The sequence below is a fragment of the Lissotriton vulgaris genome, chromosome 8 (assembly GCF_964263255.1).
Source record: "Lissotriton vulgaris chromosome 8, aLisVul1.2, whole genome shotgun sequence".
Lineage (NCBI taxonomy): Eukaryota > Metazoa > Chordata > Amphibia > Caudata > Salamandridae > Lissotriton > Lissotriton vulgaris.
Genome location: NC_141696.1, coordinates 664,437,048 through 664,454,783, shown reverse-complemented (window position 1 = coordinate 664,454,783; position 17,736 = coordinate 664,437,048). Strand labels below are relative to the sequence as shown.

Here is a 17,736-nt window from a genome sequence, read left to right as displayed (position 1 = left end):
CATTGTCAATCTGAAAAGATTTTTTATATAATCAACCCATGTCCTTTAAAGGGATCAATGCTTAAAAAATAAATGTTTCCTGTTTGAGAAGATATTGAGGTGGCAGGTAGTTGTCCTGTGGACTACTGCCTGCTCCTTCCGAGGCTCCCGACATGATTCCCAAAGGAGAAGCTGTCCCACGGGGACAGCCTCTCCTATGTGGACAGTCTCTCCTAGAATCTGTTACTACCCCAACATGAGGGTCAATAAAGTTTCAAGGGTTTGTGACCACAATTAGCCCTCCTAGGGCTCATGAAGGAAGGAATGGGGTGGGGCCTCCAGGAATCGCTCAGTAGATAGTTGCAATCACTCACTGCATCCAACTGTGGGGGAATCCCTACCCCCATCTGAAAACTGAGGCCGGTTCTTCGTCTACAGTGAACAGCAGACCAGCAGCTTCAAAGAGCTTGTTCCCCTTTCACTGTTCACATTGCAGGTACAAACTCATAACTGAACTGTTCACAGTGCATTTGCTGCAATAGGGTGCACCCACCAAGTCTGCTACAGGCAGATCCTGTAAGGTACACCATGGCAAATAAAGGCCCTCAGTCCCTGGGGCGGACTTACTGAGGCAGGGGAAAGCAACCGTCCACAGATAACCTTAACCCCCTCCAAATGAAACATAAAACACAATGCTCTAGACCTTGCTAGTCGTTTCATACTAAAGCTATCATTCATGCCTATCACAGAATCGTGAACACCGGAACTTTTAGTGAAGCCGACTGGAACAGGAAGGGCTGCATACTGTGAAGAAAAGTTACCAATATTATCTCAAAAGCGTCATAAATCTTCTTACATTCCCAAAACAATAACAAAAAGCTCAATAACCAACAGTTTAGTGTACAAACTGTTGAAGGGTTGAAGGTCGCCCTTATTTAAGGCAATAGAAAGATACCAGCATGGGCAGCCATGGTGACACAGCAATGTAAAGTAAACCGATATTGACTCTGATGAGCAGGTGGATTTCTGATACCTACACTGCTTATCGATTCTGCTTGCAGGTCTTAAGTTTAAATCCTTCCAAGGACACGTCAATCATTTAACCAAGTCGCTTACATTGAAAAAAAAACAGGTTAACTATATTACCTGTTATTTTTGGAGTGCTTCAAAGTAGCTGAATTGTAGGGTTTCACCCTATTAACAATATATATATATATATTTTTTTTTTTAATTTTTGAAAACCTTTATTCGTGCATATTAAAAGAACAAATACGGGCCTACAACCTTCCGGCCGGCCACGGTACAATCAAGCACTGATACAAACATTACGGCCCCTTTGCTTCAGCGGTCAAAAGTAGCAACGATGTATGAATATTACACTGGAGAGACCCTCGACGCCAGGGGGAGGAGAAGTGAAGGTTAATTTTAAAGTTTTTTAAAGCAATGTTAGCAGGGAAAAAGTCAGTGAAGAGTGAGAACCAAGGAGATTCGAGTCCGCACGATATCTTCACCACATGGGAGAGCGGCAGCATCATCAAAACAGCAATGGAAGTAAAGTCTCAGGCAGTGAGGCAATGCAGTTCTACACCAGGATAGTCACATCAGCAATTACGCACCCCTCCAATGCCGCCCCCACTCAGACAACCCACACCCGGACCCAGAATCGGAACAAGTAGCGCAGAAACATAAAAGAGAAAAAAAAGGCCCATAGAACTAATTAGAAACAGTAATTTGCCCCCCCACCCTACACCAATGCGGAGGCTACGGCCTGCCCCCCCCCCCAGCATAGTGCCTGTCGCCCAATAAACCCGAAATATAGATAAGAAAGAGAATAAGAATAAATTAAAGAAAGATAAGAAGAACATTACACCTATGATAAAGGGGGTAAGAAAAGAATAGGACTATTCAAATCTAAACTCCCAAAAAGAAGAAAGTGGGGAGGAGCCTACGTATCCTCTGAACGCTCTGAACCCTCGGCCATCTATGGCTTCCACACACTGAAAACCCACTGCACCAAAAGCGGTTGTGTGAAAATGAATTGTCACAACATTAGAGATGAAGGAAGACAGATCGCGACGAGCGCGCGCAACATATACATACAGTTCCAGTCCCAGTCCAGCCCATCCGTGAAACCATAGCGATATAAAGCAGTCTAGCCCTGGCCCGATCGCGGGCTTGAGATTAAGCCAGCCCCTACATGAAGGCCCCGCATCCCGTGCAGACAAAGACAATATGGCCGCCTGGGAGAAGATGGTGAAGTAGGATCACAAAATGGCCACCGACCATCTGTAGAAGTCCCTTTGTCCACCACATAAAGTCCAAGATTGGCATTTAAAGTACAGAAGTTCCACAGGAAAGAAGACAAAGGACACTGTGAACGAGTCCTCGAGGATGTTAGGTGCTGCCCAGCTGGATGCTCTTGCAGACGCGGTGAGGCAGGTAACAATGAAGCAGGCAGCAATAAACGGGGAAACAAAGTATCCGCAGTTGAGCTGGAGAGCGGTTGATCCTGGGTGCCGGGAAAGCCAGTTGCGGGCACCAGTGTAGCACGATCCCATGCAGTCATCGTGTCCCCGCAGGAGGACAAGGGCACTGGCAGACCCACGCCGTGTTGGTGACAAACGGAGCGCTCATGACCCGCAGCCGACAGCATAGAGTCAAACCGCTCACTTAGCGCCTGCAAGCCAGCGCACATTTGTAAACGAAAGTCCCGTAGGACAGCCAGAACGGAGCCGCATGTCAGTGGAAGCTGCACCCCCACATCGGCAGCACTCCGGGACGGCACTGTGGAGCTGGTGTCTGGTGGAGGGAGGGCGAAGCAAGTAGCGGGCAAGACCGGGGTATCACCCCCCAGCCGCGGGCAGGCAAACAATGCCATGTTTACCGCCGGACGGTACAAAGGCCAGGGGGGGGGGTCGCAGCAGAAAGTCAGTTCTCCCCAGGTCTGCGCCGCCACAGGGAACGCCAACAGTCGCCACCCTTCCCTCGGGTGTCCTTTGCAGCCAGCTAGATAGTAGAAGAAGGGGGTCAGCAGCCTCCCACAGCGCGGTCCACAGTTCGGGCAGGAGACCCGTTTCACCGGGGCTTACCTTACAGCCCCAGCCCTTCAGGCGTAGGGTGCAGGAGGCGTCTGGCCGTCCCCCCCCAGGCACAGCTGGCGGCAGTCCGTGGTGTCGGGTGAGGTCGGGACCGTGCGGCTCGGGTTGGCGCTAGCGGGTCCGGTGACTGCGGAGCTTCCAGGGGGCCGGCAAAGGCAACAATGGAGCAGGGGTCCAGGGCGGAGAACAAAAGCACCAAGAACTCCGGCATCCGGGCAGGCAGAGACTTCGGGGAAACGGCGGCGTGGACAGCGCGTCGTCGCACACGTTTCACCTCGAGAAACGGCGAGGATAGTAGTCAGGATGATATTACGGGGCCAAGGGCCGACGGAGCCGGGCGCTCAAGCGTCTGCTCCGGTCGCCATCTTGGCTCCTCCCCCCAACAATATATTTTTAATAAAATGCTATTAACTCAATTCTGAGAACAGCATGCCATGTGCCCTCATGGAAAATCAGGTATGCACAGAGGCAATGCATGTCAGGAAAAGAAGTGGAAGACAGGATGAACGACAATGTAAACTTCTGTATCCTACAGTTGGTATTCATTGTAACACAAAGTGACTTATTTTACTATGTTAAGAAGAGTTTGCTAAATAATGTCAAGAAATGAAGCAAGCTCACCGAATTAGATTCTGGCATCATGTGCAAATACATTTTAATTTTAGCATGCTCATTAGCTTTTTTCTTTAAATAGGAAACACGCATTGAATTGCAATTTTTACACATTCTTTAACACTTGCAAGTTTGGAGAAATAGCACTGTCAACTGACAGAACAACACTTTTCTAACCTGTTATTTGCTGGTCTAACAAGAATAGCAGCATCTAAAACGAGAACTTATTTCAAATATAAAATATAGCTTGCTATTATAGACATCACACCAATTGCATTAGGATATTATACATTTGCATTATTTTTATTATTATTAAAGGGGTTTGTAAAGCGCCTGGTGACGCCTCCCGGCATGTCCCCGCGCTTGCATGTACCCGATAACCCCAATAATATGGGGCTGCTTTATTAAACGAGTTCATAAGCATGGCTTGCATTCAACTCAAGCAAATACAAAAGATTGGTTGAGACTTTCTTCCATGCTTGTCCTGTCTTCAGGTGACATTACGTGACTCAGAGGGTGATGCAGATGCGGCAGGTGCTGCTACAGACTGCAGGTTGCTCCTGCATAACTATTCCTCCTCACTGTCAGTGTCTGGACAGGACATCCTCTGTTTCTTTTTCAAGTGGTGAGAGAACTTTCTAAGTGAATCATGTATTGTGTGACCAAGATCATTGATTTCTCCTCCAAGGGTCCACTATAGGGATTTGCACTAAATATGTGTCACTGCCTATATGTCATAATGTAAGTCTGTCCTTTCATAGCTCCCTTGCTTATGGACATTCTTGCTCGAGGTGCTTTATAATGCTCCAAGGTACAGGCTGAAATGGACATTACCTTTGAAGTCCTACCATCCATAACACTGATGTTCTTCAGCCAAGTTTTACCACCTTATTGATTTTCGATTCTCCTTAGCTTTCCACCTGCATGTCTTTAACCACTTCCATGTGTTCTATTCTTCTGCTAAATGACGTATTTACTGAAGAAATGGCAAAGCCAATAGGTCTGGCCCATAAAACCTTTTGGCTTTGCCAATGTTTTTTCCCCTCTGTATGGTCACGGCTTAGTTTCATGCAGGTGCAACAGCGATCATGTAAGAATTTTCCTTGATATTAATAAAGATGTCCCACATAAATGCACATGCATAAGCAGCAGCCTTATGTATGCTTTATATTTAATGCACCGTTCCAAGATTGCTCACAGAAAGGGTAAATTAAAAATAAAGTAGGAGTAGAATACCACACAAATTGTGACAAACAAGTGACCCAGCATCAGTGTGCACCTGCCGTGCCCTAGGAAATATCATTTGAAAAACTACAGAGAGCGGGTAGCAGTGACCAGAGGGCACTGAGGAGTGCACACGACTGTCCTGTTAGCAGTGTGCAGCTACTGTGCCCTTTAAAAAATAAAATAAAGCAAGAATGGGATGAGAGCATGGAAAGAAATGAACTCTCATGAAATACAGAAAACAAAATATAATGTTGTCCCCTCATGTCAGCAGTGAATGGATAAAATGTTTCCCAACAAAACAATGTGTAACCGAAATGCTCTGTGGGCCGAACACAGGAACAGTATGAAAAGCCATTACATCAGGAGCAGGGAACTAATATAGACAAGAAATCCATCCAAACATGGGCAAGGGATGAAATCAAAACACACTCTAAGGCTATACTGAATTCAATATGTTTCTGTCCCAACAGGCAGCTAAGGGTGGCTGCAGGCTAAACTTGAAAATGATATATGCCATACCATACTGGTCTCAGATCAACACATGCCTGGCATCTGTTGCTGCATTATTAGATGATTTCAGGTCAGTAGACAGCCATCTGTCCAGGCCCTGGCTTTCATTAAGAAACCAGTGCTTTCAGCAGTTCCAAAGAGGATTCTCTCCTAACCAATGAACAAGAAAAATGTACTTGAAAACAATGATTTGTTAAAGGAAACCCCAGACTCGAGCACGTGTCACAGAGGCATAGACTCCTCTAGTCACCATATTATATGGGACGTGAAAAAGAGACACGTCTACATCAGCGTTTGTGACTTAATAATGAGCACAGTAACTGGAGCCTCATCCTAACAAAGGCTGCCTACTTTCAAATGTGATACTTTTTAGTTAGGTAATATAAAAGTATTAATGCAGATGGGAGCCACATTGTTCTTACCTCATTCCCCTGCATTTCAACAAGATTGCAAGTTGGGCTGATATTTCTGGCTTTCTTAAAAAGCGTACAAATGAATTACATTTGTAATTGATCAATGTAGACAAATTATTAATGGTTTTTGCCTTCATGTTCTTAAATTGGGTATATCGGACTATTTCCTTTCACTAGCAAAATCCTTTCTTCTTAAAATATATTTTATAATCAGAAAAGCAAATATCACTCTTTGCATTTTAGATTCACTGTAAATGTAATGGTACCTACCAACGGTGTCAATACTATGGTCTGAGGTGATATCGTGGGCAGTATGGGTAGAAGCAGGTTCGGTGAGGGCTTTGAACAGATCGGTGCACAAGTTGAATGGTTTGGTTCATAGAATATTGCGGGGGGTCTTCTTCCATGGGTACGATTCGTCACAGGCTGCTCCAGCTGGGGCGTACAGAGTTGTTTCAAGACGATGGGGTCTGTCTGTCGACCAAAGGGTTGCAGTTGTTTCTTCAGACGGTACTGGGTGCCATTCTGGAGCACAGTCAGCGTCAGGCGGGGGGAGGGCGAGTGTGCCGGGGAGGTGGTCACCCTGTGGTAGAGCGCTGACAGTTAACAAGAAAAGGGCCGACACAACCCCGGTGGTTCAGTGCCTGAATGGACCCCCCAGGAGGGGGAAAAATTGCAGTGTGCTTTAGATTGGTGGGGAGGAGGGACTGGCCTGACAGTGGTCCTCAACTCTACTGCCCTAACCTGCCACTTATGGACTGAGGTCAATCTTGGGTAGGAGGCCTATGTTCAGATATCCCCAGTGGGCCGATGCGCTATGCAGTGTACTGGATTTCAAGATGTAATTTTCTACAATTTGTAATTGTTTGCTGTAGCGCATTGGGGGCGGACGGCGCAACGTGCGCAGTGGAGCGGTCAAGTGTATGGTCAACTTGATACTATGATTAACTGTAAAGTGATTCTTAAATCCTTACTGCCTTACCAGGATACTGACGGGAGATTGTGATGCCATGTATAATCATAAATATATCCAAAATAGGATACAGAGTGGTGTGATGCTATGTGTAATCATCTATATATATATATATATATATATATATATATATATATATATTCCAAGCCTCAGTTGTATGTCAAACTGAAAATAAATCCAGTTTGACATACAACTGAGGCTTGGACGTCGTTCTTTGTAACTTGGACGAAAAGTTGGAGTATTTTAGGACTGGCGATCCCGTCCAAAGCCCGCCGCTGCAAGGGGCCAATACAGCTTAACGCCAAAAACTCGGCTGGAATATATATATATATATATATATCCAAGTAGGATATTGGTACTCTCATAGAAGATGGTGGAGAATTTTCATGTATTGGTTTGAACAGCGACGGCTCGTGGAGGGAGTTACGGTGGGGCAGGAGGGTGGGGAGGGGGAGGGGCAGGGTGGAGGTTGCTAAAAACCGGCATATGGATAATTGCAGGTAAGTAAACAATTTAATTAATAAAACGAATTTCGTAGTGCGCCTTGCATCGCAAAATGCAATGCAGTGCGAGCTACGAAATTCGTTTTATTAATTAAATTGTTTACTTACCTGCAATTATCCATATGCCGGTTTTTAGCAACCTCCACCCTGCCCCTCCCCCTCCCCACCCTCCTGCCCCACCGTAACTCCCTCCACGAGCCGTCGCTGGGTCGCTGGGTTTGAATGAATTCTTCGCCCTGAACACTAATAACTTGTCTGTTGATTCCTTGGGGATTAGCACCATATTTGGACAAGCCAGCGGGCCAGGGCAGTGAAGGATCTTGGATGGGAAGTGGTGAGAGAGAGAGTATCACGTTGTGCGCACACTATGTAATTGTATCTGAGGATTTTTTTTTAATAGGATCTATATTGTTAGAAATATTTAAAGGGTGTGTTGAAGAACAGTTCAGAGAGGTGTTTAATTCCCTCAAATGACTTTATTAGTTGCCAAAGTAGTAAAGTATGTATTTGAACAGTGGTGCTGGGAGACAGGGGGGCGGGGGGAAAACGTCGTTATCCAGCATAGCAATCTTTGTTCTCCTTCCCACATATGTAGGGAACAGAAGGACAATAATATTAGCATCGCCATTGTTGGTGATGCCTGAAGGCCTTTTGAATCGTATTGGCTTCAAATCCTACCAAACATGTACAAGCTAAAATATTTCCAGCCACTCTGGATCATCCATATTTCTATAGAAATTAATTAGTGGGTTGGAAAGATGAATTTCCTAAATATCTCACCATAAGGAGGAGTGAGCATTTGTTAGTAACGATGCAACACGTTCTGGGGATATGAGGTTGATTTTTGGTTGGCAGAGAGGGCTCTTTGCAGCCACTGTTTAGCTTTACTCTTGAAGTTTTTGTGCATTATACAATGGATATTTTTTGTGGGGTCAGAGGCTTGAAAGCCGCTTCACGTCTTGTAGGGCCATTGGGTCACATCAATTTGGGGAGACGTTTTCAGCTATATATAGCGAGATTGGCATTGTTGAGTTGAGTCCGAAGTCCATCCCAGTAGTAACTATGGGAAGTCTGGTTACTGGACCAAAAAAAAAGAAGACATATACATTTATGAAGTCCAGTTGGAATGCTCAAATCCAATGCCATTTTTCCTGGTTAGGCTACTCAATCGAACAACTGCTTGCAGGTCTAAGTGCTGGAAGAGTAGTCAATGACAAAGGTCATTGGTGGATTGGTTCACAAATGGAAAAGTAGAAGCATTAATGGCATCAGACACCTCGAGTACTTCTGATTAAAGTCATTGGCAAAGGCTACCGAAATATGTTTTGTTATTTTATCCCATCCGCACAGAAGCTGAACATATTCTAGGTTTGAATAACATAGAAATTATTTGGAACAATGGAGTCCAAGAATCATCAGCAATAAAAAACTTTAAAGCACCTTCTGAACTTCCCTCTGTATAAACAGTCCTCTGATCTGGGATCTCTTTTTGCATCATTTTTTATGAAATCTCTGTGCTCCTCTTATAGTTAGTGATAGAATGCAAGCCTAAAAAGCCATACTTAAAACGAAATCATGAAAGATGTCAAAAGGCTCCATCATTTTATATTCTTGCTAGATCAATTTGACAAATTGACAGTAAGTATCCATGATAATATTCTTTTAATCACTCACTGTCTCCACAATTGTCACACAAAGCTATTACCCAATTTAAGGACCATAGTTTGTAGCATTTGAAATACTAGAAGGCTTATTCAGCACCATTCATATCCAAACCTTTAAACATTTGGTTACACACAGGAAAAATTTAACTGACTGGGCAATCTTATCAATACTGCTCCGATCCTGCTGATTGAAACACTCTTCTATATCTGATCTTTGTACCTGACCATGTTTGAGTAATTTTCGTATTTTCTAATGTTCCCCCTGTGTCAGTCCGGACCTCTTGAAAGAAAACGGCTGAAGCAAAGATTCATCTTGGACAGCATTTTATTCAATAAAAACCCAATGCATTTCAGGCCAAACGCCCTTCGTCTGGGGTCACTAAAAACAATAAACAGCCGTGTTCTTTCAAGAGGTCCGGACGGACACAGGGGGAACATTAGAAAATACAAAAATGGCATTTAACACTCTGTGTGTGAACCCAGAAAGTGGTAGAAGTAAAATTTGAGACTGAACAAGATGAAAAACAAGGAATACAAGGACTATCATGAAGGAATATTATCGCCAAAGCGGCGCAATTCAGCTGTGCAATTGGTTGGGGTGTAATGACGCCCCAGTTCCATTTTGTTGTCAATTACAGTGCCTATTGGGCATGGCACTACACCAGTTTGCACGCACTTAACGAACAATTGTGACTACATTTAATTATAAACTTTGGTGTGCATCCCACTCCCTTATCTGATCATGTTTGAGTAATACCTTAAAATCTGCTTCATTTATCAAAAATTCAACACGTTATCCCATGAATTACTCCTCTCTGAGTCTGGGCTTTAACCCCATGCATGCTGCCGCGATTCTGCGCCTGTGCGGCAAAATCGCGAGTGGGCGGGTTTATGACGGCCCCCAGCCGTCATCAGCACACGAGTGCCGTAGTGCATGACGGATGAGGGCCGTCATCAGCATGCAAAGGGTTAAAAGAAGATGATTTTCATGATCTTTTCAATCTAAGCTCCTTTGAACAAGCCCTCCTAGGAAATACAAGAACCAATAGGAATTATTTATCAACATGCTGATTATGGTCTTGCCTTTGTTTAAAAAAACATGGGGCTGGATTAAATAAACTGCTTGTGTGACTCAAATGAATTGTTTAGTTTCACTTCTTTTTGCAGCAGTAAATGCTGTTTCGAGGCAACACATTTCATAGTATTCTTTTCGAGGTAGATAAAACAGGTTAATCAGTGGTCACCATTCAGAGAAGAAATCCAAATCAGTTGAGACAAGCTATTTCAGAGTTCAGGCTGGTAAGAAGGTTCTGCCTTTTTAATATGAGAGAATCGTTACAAATAACTGACTTGGTAAGGGTGTATGGAGCTGGAATCTGCGTTTTTCTTTTGGATTTTTACTTGACATAGTGAAGCACTGCAGGAGGGTGATAAGGCTTTCTGTCCTCTGTTTTAACAGTTGACTGTACCCTTAGGTCGCAGATCCTGTGTGCTGCTTCCTGACAAGAGCAACTGAAAGAAAAAGTGTGCTATGCTTCTGGTCTTTATTTATTTAATGGTTTCTTGAAGCTTTGGGTCCATATCATAGACAGATGCACTGCCCTGATTTGCGCTGCAGCACACTTTTAACAGGCTGCACCATACGCAGACCTGGCAAGAGCACATAATCACATTGAATGCACTGCCTCAGGGCAGCAGCAAACCAGTGCTTAATTTGAACAAGTGGTTTCCGGTGCTCAGCACCGGCACTTAATTGCCAGAACCTGCACTTATGACAGCTGCCACATGGTGGTGCTGTTTTTGCAATTTAAAGGCGAGCGGAAAACTGTTGTTTTTTTAATTAACACACATGAAAAACAATTAGTACCTGCCACCGAAGCCCTTCTTAAAGCTTTGGCGACCTCGAACAGTCTGAATTGTCGATTTGTAGCAATGTCATGGTTAGTAGTTGTCTAAGTACAGTGGCAGTGAGTGGAGCACACTGCGGTGGCCTCCTGAAGAGGGCCCCAGCACTTATTGTTTTACAAAAGCAAGCAGTGCTGCAAAGTCATGCCAGTCCTAGGGGACAGCACATCAGTAAAAGGCACCAGAATCCGCTTTTAGGAAATCGTTGAAGACCTTGCTGTTCAACTACACCTAGCCCGTCTCCTCTGCCAATGCACTTTCTCTGCAGCCTTAGCGCCAGGACATCTCGATTGGAGGTAGCTGTGCACTCAATAAATGCTTGTAATAAATAAATAAAGGCAGACTGAGCCCAAGGCTACCTTTCACTTTTCAGTCAGCAAACCAACCTGCATTTTAAAGGAAGGACAGAGTTCTTCCTGATGGGCAATGTATGGAGTGACGGCATACACCGGCCGGGTGATGCCAGGAGTTCAATAGTACCCCTTTTCCCTCCTTCCAAGTGGGGGGCCTTTACACCCACATCTATAATATAGCATGGGCTCAGAGGCAAAGTGTTTATTCATTCATACTCCTTGCAAATAAGGTACTGCCCCTTTGAGAATGTACTTCTCTACTTGTGCACTTATGCGATCTGTATCACAGAAGGGGCTGCACAAGCGTCTTTAGCAATATCAATAATTCTAAAGTATGTTTGGGTGCAAAAAAGTGAGTCCTTGTTTCTGTGTCCTTTTTGGTCTCCAAGACAACATGTTTGGTAAGTAGAAAGGAGGCTTTAACTGAATGTCTTTATACGCTCGACCTCCAGTCTTCGATGTGTTTCTGTCTTTCAAAGCGATCCACTGTAGGACTCTTAACAAATGGTACATGCATTTTTTTTAATTCTGCAATTTTCTCTTGTTTTATGTGAAGTTTCTGTTAATCAGAGAGACTTTTTTTTAGCTAAAGTCAGGACAGAGTGTCCATAACAGAGGATTGTATAAACTGTGCTTGTGTTCCCACATCCGATAAAACTTGCAAACAGGCTGGGCGGTATCCCTAGTGGGAATGTTATCCAGATATATTCATGGATAGTGTTGTTTCCGATTGATATTTTCCAAACGAAATCTATTTTTGCCTAGTTTGGTATGTCAGAAGAATTATGAGCTGGTGAATAAGTTGGGCTAAAGCAGACATTTTTCAATTAAAGAAAGTATAACATATTTTGCTAATTTGTCCTGTGATGTCCATATAAAAGCAGGAGTTATTTTGAATATGAATTCTAAATTGATAGGTCAAAGGACTTTAATGTACTTTGAACAGTTAATGAATATGCAGCAGGAAAACAGATTTTAGGAAGTCAAGTGAATGTATCCAACTCCAAGGCAAGAGTTACTGATGTTGTGGTTATGTATTTGTCAAGTAACACACCAAGATACAACATAGGACTTTTAATACCCAAGCCGCTCCTAACTCATCCTTTCGCAGTTGCGCCATATTTAATATTAAATGGTGCGTTCCTGACCTTTCCTTGCACTTGCGCACAATGTGCTGCCTTGCTCCAAAGCAGGCATTCTTGCACCATAGGTCAAGGGCGCCTACATGGTAGGCAGGATAATTTTCGGGCACAGGAAGGGATACCTTCCCGCACAAAATAGAATCCTCTGAGGCTTTTTCCTCTTTGAATGTGTGCTGCAGAATGCAGCACATGTAGAAAGAGGAAAAAAGTTGATGAAATAAATATATTTTCCTTGTTACGCCTCTTCTGGGTAGGCATAGTATTTTGATGCATTCCCTGGTCTACCACTAATGGCAAATCTGGAAATGAGCCCAAATCCACCGGTGGATGCTAGGGAACACCCACTTTCCACCCATGGACCACTTCCCTGGGGAACAGTAATACAAGGCAGCAACTTGCGCTTCCTTGCATACCTCCAGATTTACCAAGCATATTTACAAACCATACGGTGGCCTTGCGTTGCTTGGTAAATCTGACGTTAGTGTTGCTTTGCCCTTGAGTCACTGTGTGTGACACAAGCGCAATGCAACACAGATAAATCTGACCCTGAATGTCTACTATTCGATCAGCTAATTTCTGTTTCAATTCCATATGCTTAATTGAATCTTCATGTTAAATGAACAAGACTTGGTTAAGAAATCTGCCATTGGTACGAAGAAATGTCCATACACAGAACATTTCCAGAGGTCTCACGTCTAGAAGACTATATTGTCTTACAAAAGGATACAGATAAAGCATGCGATCAGTCGTGTTTTCATACTTCCACTATAACATGAATTAGGGTAGCCATACAATGGTGTTCATTTGCATTGCAGAATCGATATATATCTAAATTACAGAAGTGGCCCTAGGCTACTTATTTAATACAGAACACCAGCACTTTCAAAAAGGGGTATTTCATGACTTACATGCGACCCAAACCCCAGTAAAATTGAGAATATTCGGAAGGGTTGCTGATAACCCAGTGACTTACTCTGAAGCTTCACATCCATATGTACATGAGTGACCTTGTCAAGAGCAGCAAATAGTTTTAATCCTTACAAAACCTACAAGTAGATGCCTGAATGCATGGTGTTGAATATTGACATACAATTTCTAAACACATTTATTTGGTTTCCTATATTAGTAGAGTTTCAATGCTTTTTTAAATTAAATTAATGTACCGAATGTGAGTGCTTCAGCAGTTTGCAAAGCACTAATAGCACCCACCATCTGCTTGCACTGGGGAAGCATTAGACGACTAATCTTGCTCATATATCATTTTTTTCTGGAGTTTTATATAGCACAAACTTGACCCAAAGGTATCAGGTGTCAGGGCGCTTTACATGAGCACCAGTTGCGTTACACAAGGGCACATTCATTTCTGTTAGGCACCGAGAGATTAAGTGATTTACCCAGAATCACAAGATCATGAGTGTCAATGCTGAGACTAAACCCTGGTTCCCCAGATTTGAGATCGACTGCCTTAGCCGCCAGGCCACATCCTCTCCCCAATTTGTTCCATTGTACTCCAGGACCAAGTGTGGCACATAAACCCTGCCGGGACTTGGGTTTCAACAAAAGCTCTCTTGTGCGGTGGTGCTGCTTCTAAAAGTGAGCTGGTCTCCAAATATCATCACATAAAGGAATTAATAAAGATGATGTGGGAGGGAATATTTAAATTGGTCCTGAAACTTTACAATACCTGTTAGTGAGTTAAGGCCCTTTATTTTCTAGGAGCTAGAGAGGCCTGAAGACAAATGAGAACAACGGAATCTTGGAGACAATGGAGTGTTCCGGGCTGTTAATGGCAGTAGAAGCCCGGAGTTCCACCATTCCAATGTTTGTTCGCAGCTGATGCTATAAACAAAAGACATCACAGAGCCCAAGGGGATTTCAATTCCCTTGGGCTTAGTGAGACCTGTGTTTTAAAAATTCTAACAGTCTGCCCTCTAGGGGGTGATTGTTCCAATAGCCTTAGAGCCCTTCGTAGCAGGCTCTACCAGCCATTAAAGACCTACTCCCTTGTTAAAGCCCTTTGCCTTCGGCTGGGGCCTTTAACTCTGGAGCGGCCTTTAATGGATGGTAGGGCAAGCTGCGGCGGGCTCTAAGGCTATATGAAAGCATTCGAGAATGAGAGTTGGAGGGCAATATCAGTTGCAGAGTTCTAAAGGCCTTGGAAGAGAGGCAGTAATCATAGAGTTCGCGCAAATACACAACTGAGGGCTGATTCCAGAGTGTTTAAGTCAGCAGAGAAAAGGACCAGTGAAATGAACGTGGATCGCTCACTCTTGCAGCAAACATTGTTTCAGTTTTACACCACCTGTATACTTTAACTTGGCAGCTCAGATCATCATTAGAACCACCTCTTCCAAAGATCACAAAGATGTGTCTGTCAAGGCACAACACAAGGCATGCTGATTAAGTACGTGTCCACCACAAACTGTGACCAAAAAGAATTATGCACAAATATTCTCATTGATTGCGTGGAAAGGCTGCATTACCAGTTACAGCAAAAAGAAAGCAGTAGTGAAAATACACACTCATAGTCTTCATCGCCAATATTAATTCAGGTCCACCCCTTCCATCACCCAAAAATGCACTCCTTAAAGGGCATAATCAATTACTCTACGAATCATAAAGGAACATTAAGAAATGGTCCTCAGGTGCAAATCTTTCACTAAACATACATCAGCACACAGTACAGTTCTATGTTGATTGTCACGTGAATATATTGTTTACATTTTAGTGTTTGTGTTGACTGAGAAGCATTTGCTTCAGCTAACAAAGTTGCCTAAGTTTTGTCTCAATTACACTAGTATGTAAAGATGTGCCTAGGCACTAACGTTCAAAGATTGATCTGTTTTCTAGTGGAGGAAGGATCCTAACTTTCATTTGTGCTACAGCGAACGGTACCAATGGACAGACAGGTGTACCAAGGCAGTTAAGTCCTGAGAAGAAACAAACAAGCACACGTTCAAGTCACAAATCGTAGAAATGTTGTATTTTCCAGCGTCTGGCATAGTTGTGGAATATGGATTATGTTTGACTGTGGTGTACTGCTCTTGTTGTTCCCATGACGTGAGCTACCGTTTCCCTTTTCAGTGTGTACCTAAACTGTGTTTAGTGAAGGGGCCCGAAATCCAGCATATGAGGTTTGTGCATCATTAGAGGAGCCAGATGCTGCTGCACGCCCTAGAAGGAAGCTTGCCTCGTGCATTTTCAGTATTGATAAGCCCCGGTTCTGCTGACATTCTAGTGCAAAACTACTCTTCAAAGTATTTTTTCAAGTTACCGATACACTAAAAATTCTTTAAAATGTGTCCTCTAATGAACTGTCAAAGGGAGTTGTTTAAAAAATAATCGAGATAGTTGTGTGAAATATGTCTTATTTTAATCGTCTTTTAATTCCCCATTGCATTTCCATTGTAATCATTCTTGTTGACGATTGTGGCCAATCTCAACCAGATCCTGTTGCTAATTGATTATACCGAAGATACTCCTCAACATTAATACATTTTTACAGATCTAAAATTGTATTTTTCACATTTCACTATTAACATGCCAACATTTCTGTTTATCATTTTCATTATTCAATATTGTCAAAAAGGCTTCAATTATTGTTATTAGGAAATTAAACACCCTGTAATGAGTACACCTATTCGAGAGGTTCGTCAACATGCAACGTAAAATATCCTTGAAACTTCTTTGTGACATATTAAACTCAGTTTAACTCGAAATCAGAAAAACAACAAAAGTCATATTTTTTTTTACAAAAAGAAGCACGCCCTTTAAAGAAATCACTTCACAGACAGTTACTGGGAGTTGCTGCATCGTGAGATAATGAGCATCACAAGCGGTACCATGCCTTCTAGAGAACAACAGCAGGCATCAATTCTTCACTTGACCTCACTAGACAGCATTTCTAACATATCTCATAATTTCACCAAAGTGAAGTCACTAGAACACATCAACTCAAAATACAAATCAGTAGAACACTTGCCACGTCTTTGAAATACTAAATGCTGTTTTCTCTCCATGGCATTGCACATTTAAGCAACGTGAGACAAATTGATTCATAAAAGCACTTAACATTACATTTTAAAACAATAATTTAAGAATTTTAATTTCGAAATATCCCCCTGTGGGCATCCTGAAATGCAAATCACTAGATAAGTAGCAATTTCGTTTTCAATATTGTACACCGTTAATTGCAAATGTGTTATCAGATGGTTCTTGCAGTACATAAAACATAGCTTCTATATCTTGCACAAGACGCTCAAGCTAAATGGCAAATCATCAAGTAATGTTTCTAAAATTCATCCACTCCCTCAGCTCCACGCCCGTAAACAGGACGCAATAATTTCAACAATCCCTTACCTTGAGATTCTTTCTGTATTTTGCCAGGTCCATGGTTACAGTATCACTCTTCATACTTGCTAAATTTCCCTCCGCTTCAGTTAACCACTGGGTAAAGCTCTTTAAGTCATAGTGAAAGTGCTGCCATTTTTCTGCTGATTTGTCAAAACGCCTATTTATAGATCGCAAAAAAGACAGACACATTTTTTGAAACAATTTTTCCCCAAAAATTCAAAAAGCAGTTAGCGTTAACTTAAATAACACAAAATCTTAAATGAGCAAATATTGCTATTAAATTACTCCACAGAGAAAACTTAATACAATTGGAATTAAAAAAATATTAAATCATTTACTGAATTTAAGAAAACAAAAATGAAAAACTCAAATCCAGCTGATGAAAACACAGTACACGAACAATGATAAAAAAACAATTCAGAATGTTAAAATCCATTTATCCTTCTGCAACCCCAGGCTCTCCAGAACATTGGGCCTCATTATGATGCCGGAGGGACCGCCCCCGTCAGACTGTCGGTGGTGGTCCCCCCGCCATCAGACCCTGATTGACTGTCCGCAGTATTTTAATGGCAGGCAGATGGTAGGCGGATGGAGAGACCGACCGCCACAGATCACGGACCATCGGAGGGACTGCAATCCCTACAACAATGGTGGTGCTTTGTTCAGGCACTGCCATGGGGATTACAATGTCCCATTCCGCTGGCCGTTTCATGGCGGTTAGCCTGCCATGAAAAGGCAGGCGGAAAGTGACGTGGGGGCCCATAGTGGGCCTTCCTACCTCCTGGCCCTCTGGTATGGGCCTCGGGGGCGACATATCCCTGCACCTTCCGGCAAGCACTGCATGGTGCCTGCCATATATTGCAGGGATATGCTAAATGTGTTTTTTTTTATTGCGGCATGTGCTGCAGCCCGCACCACACGCCACAATACACAATATATACTTTTCAACTGCCTTCAAGGCGGTCAGATCATCATACCGGTAACGGGACTACCGACAGCTGGTC

The 17,736-nt window shown here is 43.1% G+C and overlaps 1 protein-coding gene across 2 annotated transcripts in view; it reads right to left on the bottom strand.

The window, feature by feature from the left end:
• The window catches only part of DMD (dystrophin), a 4,652,165-nt gene that overhangs the window by 3,828,954 nt on the left and 805,475 nt on the right, over positions 1 to 17,736 (bottom strand). For both annotated transcript variants that reach the window (XM_086934537.1, XM_086934536.1), the window contains one exon: positions 16,739 to 16,889. In XM_086934537.1, coding sequence (XP_086790663.1) covers positions 16,739 to 16,889 — 151 coding nt within the window. The remainder of the gene's footprint in view (positions 1 to 16,738; positions 16,890 to 17,736) is intronic.